At 29.5% G+C, this 5,381-nt stretch overlaps 1 protein-coding gene across 1 annotated transcript; it reads right to left on the bottom strand.

Moving 5' to 3' along the window:
- Window positions 1-503: 503 nt before the first annotated feature.
- On the bottom strand, window positions 504-4,764 carry LOC123884172 (indole-3-pyruvate monooxygenase YUCCA2-like). The gene is made up of 4 exons (XM_045933199.1): window positions 3,632-4,764; window positions 2,735-2,983; window positions 1,665-1,787; window positions 504-1,078 (listed from the first exon to the last, which is right to left on the bottom strand). The coding sequence occupies exons 1-4, from the start codon at window positions 4,328-4,330 to the stop codon at window positions 887-889; spliced, it is 1,263 nt and encodes a 420-aa protein (XP_045789155.1). The 5' UTR covers window positions 4,331-4,764; the 3' UTR covers window positions 504-886.
- Between the last annotated feature and the right edge of the window lie 617 nt (window positions 4,765-5,381).

Here is a 5,381-nt window from a genome sequence, read left to right as displayed (position 1 = left end):
GGTGGATCTATCCCATCCAACTAATCCATGTATTAAGGCAGTGATCAATAAACTATAATGTTAGATGTTAGATTAAATTGTGGACTTTCAAGAGCAAAATATATTTTGTCAATAAAAAAAGAGAAAAATATATATTGTGGTCCGTCTTGTTGATAACTATGAAAAAAGGGCTGGCATTAATTTAAAATGTAAAATATTGAAAGAAGAAAAAATAAATTCCATACATGATACTCATAGGGCCACTTTAATCTTCATATGAGAATTGGGACCTTTCTAAAGTCTAATGGACATTCTTTTTAATGCCTTTTCCTATCAGATTATGATTTTTATGGTCCATCCCATACCCCAATCAGTTATATTACTAGATTTGTATGTCAAAAAGCACAAGAAACAATATAATCACTTAGAAAATAATTAGTTATAGAACAAGCTTAATTTGATGGATACATATATATATCATTAATTACACAACATAATTTTTACACAATATCTAAGATATTAATTATTAACTAATCAATATTGAAAAATAAAAAATAAAATTGTACCAACCCTTTTTCTTAAAAAATAAATCAACTAGCTAGCTAGATTATGACAATATACAAGATATACAAATTAATTATGACAATCAACTATAATAATTATCAACCAAACAAACAAAAATAAACACATCAATACCTTCACCAACCACCAATTCCTAGTATTTGTTAATGGATATGGGAATCACACATTCTATATTTGATCATATATATAAAATATATATATATATATATGCACTTTTTTTTTTCATTTTTTTTATCACTACAACATTTTGGTCCTACGGCAACGCCAATTTTTTTTATGGTTAAAAAAATATTCCCACATTTGCATGATATCATTCCCACATCATTCATGCAAGTGGCTTGGCTTTAGTATCTTTCCAGCTAGTTTCAATATCTTCTGCAATCCTCTTTGCATCAATAGATGAACCAAGCAAGCCACGTTTAGTGAAACCAACTGCATATAATCCCTTTTCACCTTTCCATCCATTTGGGAATGGTTTTTTTGGAAAACCATCTTTCTCACTAAACATATCACTTCCCTAATCACAATAAATTTCAAACTCAATTAAACACTAATCATATGTTGTAAACAATATTGATTTTTAATTTCATCAAAAAAAAATCACAATCTTGAGAATCATTAGCTAGGTTTTATAGTTAAGTTTGGTCGTCTATATTGATAGACTCTGATATTAAATTAGATTTTATGTCAGGTTTAACTTATTTTTATAACTAGCTTTTAAGATGACAATTGTCTATTTTTATAATATCACTTTACATCTTATCTTTATTTTCGAATAAAAAGACCTTAAGAATAGAAATGAAAAATAGTCGAATTATGAATGAAAAAAATGTCTTTGTACGAAAAAGAGAGTGAAAAAAAATGAAATTGATCCCCAACACTTAAGAATAAAATTAACAACAATTTTTTTTTTTGTCGTTAATTCAACTTTTTTAGTATTAAAATATTAAACCAAAAAAATATTTATAAATATAGTCTCTAATGGTTAATAAAATTAGTGACATATGTTATATTATTATCTCTAATTGTTATCTTTAAGTCAAAAATATTCCTATGCTATTTGTCAAATTTATCAACAATATTGTATGAGTTAAAATAAGCACCTTTAACCAAGAGGGTACATTACTTCTGTAACCAGTAGCTAGAATGATTGCATCAAAGTTCTCCACTTTTCCATCAACAAATTCCACTGCATTATGTACTAGTCGTTTAATTCCCTTGCAAACCTATACACATATTATATAGTATTAGATAAAATCTAATGATGGAAGAAACAATTTAAATAAAATTAAAAAATTTATATTTTTATCTTAAAGACAAGAAAACATAATAAAATGAAAAAACACTTTTGAGTTTTCACCTTGATTTTTTTTGGTACACATATTTTCATTTTGAATTTATCGTTTGATTTTTTTTTTTTATATATGAATGTAATCAAACCACTTTACATTTGACTACACACTTAGGTAAAAATTCTGGCTCACCCTGTTCTTTTTATGAGTGAGGTATTCACCCTACTTTATGCTGGAATCGATAGAGTTTGTTGGGGTGTCGTGTTGGGTCTCGATGGGTCAGAGGGATTGAAAGTCCTCTTGTTGCTTTATCCTGCATGTGGCTGATTTTTGCCTCTCTTTTCCTGAGGATTATTCTTCTTCTCGTGATGGGACATTTGAGGAGTTCTAGTTTGTTTGGAGTGTGCATCCTTATTTCCTTGTAGTTTTATTTGTCTGTTTGTTTTTCTGTCTTACCTTAGAGATTGTTGGGTTCTGGTAGAGCGTATTTCTGATACCTTTTTATTTTTTTTTGTATATTTTCTTGTACTTTTTTCTTTTTTATATTAATATATAATTCACACTTTTAATTGGTAAAAAATATTAATTTAACTACTCACTTTTAACCGTAGCCCATTTGGAAAGGCAACGTTACGGCCACTACTCCACGTCTAAAAAACCGTTGCCTAAACGTTTAGACAACAGTTTTTATGCTTTAAATCAGGTCTCTCTGCCGTTAAGTAAAAAATGTTGTAGTGACACATTTTAAAGGGGCAAAAAGCAAAAAAAAAAAAAAAAATACTACATTATTAAGACAATTTTGTTTTATCAAGACAAGAAAACATAATAAGATGAAAAACCCCTTTTAGATTTTGATTGATTAATTTGTAAAGAAATGTTACCTTAATTTTGCCACTTTTGATTTGAGCTACTGTCCCAACATCTAAAACTGGTGTCTTGCCGTACAAGTTCTTAAATTCTAATGGACCAATTTTTGGTCTTTGAATTCCAAATTGAGATGTATCTCCAAGCATAAGATCTGACATTAGAAGTAAAAATTGATCCACAAAATGTACTGAAAACCATTTAAGTAACCACATAGATAAACCAAAAGTTGATTTCCCAAATATTTGTTGTGGCAAGATATGCACCTGCAAAAATAAATAAAAAAGTATAAAAAAAGTTCATTAAAAAAAAAAGTGCTTTAATTTATGAACCTTTTTAGGAAATTGTAGAAACAATATATATAGTAACTAAACTAATGACAATTATATTATCATGCTTTTTGGTTATACTGACACAATGGTTCTTCCAGAGAAATTATTTGATATCAAACTCTAATATGTCATAATATTATTCTAAGATTTTTAGATGCTGACATTTTTTTGCGCATGCAAACAGATTCCAATGAAAGTGAGAGAACAAACCATGGCACAAAAAACACTTTGTGATTTTTTCTAGTTATAACAAATATCTAAAATAATAGAGATTTCACCTCCAAAATTTTCACCTTAGTAAAAACAAACTTATATTAAATAATTTAATTTTTTTATAAAGTATACACGTTAGTTGTCGTAACTGGTCATTTTAAAATGATGTACTAAATAGATTTTCTGACAGAAATTAGTAATACAGTAATTAATAAAATTTGTGTATGAAGATCAGATTTATTATGTAGTAAAATGAAAATTGGAAATGTGAAATAGAAAAAACCTAATAAAATTTTATGAATACAAGAACATTTTTATGATAAGAAGATTTTTGAAATAACGACAGAAATTAGAGACGAAAAAACTCACCGTGTCTCTAACTACCAAGGATGGATGAGCATTATGATTTGAAAGATCTAAACAAACCTCCATGCCTGAATTTCCACACCCCACAACCAAAACATTCTTCCCACAAAACATGCTACCACTTTTATACAAACTAGTATGCAAAATAGGTCCTTGAAATTGTTCCATCCCTTCAATTTGAGGCACAACTTCCTCAGCATTTTCACCACTAGCAACAATTAACCATTTAGAAACATATACAATAATAATATTCTCATTTCCCTTTTTCATAACTTCTTGTGTCTTTACTCTCCAAACTCCACAAACAACATCAAATTCAGCATTCACAACTTGTTTACCAAAAAAAGGATTAATATCAAAGTGATTAGCATAAGCTTTTAAGTAAGATAAAAATTGTTGCTTAGTAGGATATGATGGTAACCCTTTTGGAAATGGCATAAGAGGTAGTTGACAAAATTGTTTTGGAAGATGAAGCTTTAATCTATCATAAGTTTTGAGTTGCCACATTGAAGCTAAACAATTTGCTCTTTCAAGGATTAAACTTGGAATTCCTTTTTGTTTAAGACATGCTGCTGCTGCTAATCCTGATGGACCAGCTCCTACTATGATTGGTCCTTGAACAAATGAAGTTACATTTGTATCCTTCATTAGATAATCATGTGACATTTTGCATTCTAGTTCCTTTAAGTAGTCCATGAACATGAATAGCAAAAAATATGAAAAAATAAAAATTCAAAGATGAATTGAAGGGTAGGTATTGGTTCAAAATTTGAAGTGTACCAAACTTAAGGATAAGATGAATTATGACAAAGTGAAAGCATGAAAGAAACTCAAACAAATTTAAGAGCTAGCTCTTCACTTTTGAAAGTATGAGAAAAAAGAAAAAAGAGGAAGTGATGAGAAAATGGATAGTTTTGATCTTAACAATATGTATATTGCATAAAACTTTGGGATATGTGAGTTTTCTAAAGTATGAATTTGATTCAATAAATTGAAGTTTGGTTATGCTAGATGAAAGAGGAAGGGAGAAGTGAGAGAGAGTACATGAACTAGAATACTTAAAAGATAGTGAGAAAGTTGAGGAATAAAAGAGCTGTTATATACAAGGGATTTGCACTGAGGTAGTGGCTTTATATATAGAGAGATAGGGAGAGAGAGAGATTCTATAAAGTGAGAGAGAGAGAGAGAGAGTCTTGATGAAGTTTTTTTTTTTTTTTTAAGAAAGGTATGTCTAGCAAGCTAAGGCAGCACCAAAAGATAGATATAAAAAGAAAGCCTTGTTGGGATCGGTCACCTCGAATTAGTCGGTCTTAGGATCAGATATCGAGTTTTTTAAAAAATAAAAAGAAAGAAAGAAGGAAAGAAGTCAAAATACAAGAGGGGGAATAATTCAAACCCTCAAACTAGCAAAATCTAAAACAAAGAAGACCTAACAAATTCCTAGAATAGTATTCCCTGATTACATGAGAAATCTCAAACCACCAAACATAGTTTTGCAACGAGAGCTCAAGATTGGCTAATTTGTCTGCACAATGATTATCCTCTCGAAACAAATGAGTGATCATATAATTCATACTCAAAGTCTTCAACAAACAATTCCCCCAACGATATGTTAAAGACCAAGGCATCATGTTAGGAGACTTGAAAGCTAAAACTGCAAGCTTTGAGTCGCACTTCACCGACAAAGAATGCCAACTTCTATCAAAAGCAGCTTCTATTGCACACATATGACACTAGAAAGCTCCGCAACAAC

The sequence above is a fragment of the Trifolium pratense genome, linkage group LG5 (genome assembly GCF_020283565.1).
Source record: "Trifolium pratense cultivar HEN17-A07 linkage group LG5, ARS_RC_1.1, whole genome shotgun sequence".
Classification (NCBI taxonomy): domain Eukaryota; kingdom Viridiplantae; phylum Streptophyta; class Magnoliopsida; order Fabales; family Fabaceae; genus Trifolium; species Trifolium pratense.
Note: the sequence above shows the minus strand (reverse complement) of the source record. Positions and strands in the feature narration are given on the sequence as shown.

Bases quoted from the DNA above. Each gene is read 5' to 3' on its own strand.
- LOC123884172 (XM_045933199.1), bottom strand. From the start codon at position 4,330: ATGTTCATGGACTACTTAAAGGAACTAGAATGCAAAATGTCACATGAT. The intron at 1,788-2,734 runs GTAACATTTCTT...ATATGTGTATAG, and splicing joins TCAAAAGTGGCAAAATTAAG to GTTTGCAAGGGAATTAAACG. The intron at 1,079-1,664 runs GTGCTTATTTTA...TATTGTGATTAG, and splicing joins ATGTACCCTCTTGGTTAAAG to GGAAGTGATATGTTTAGTGA.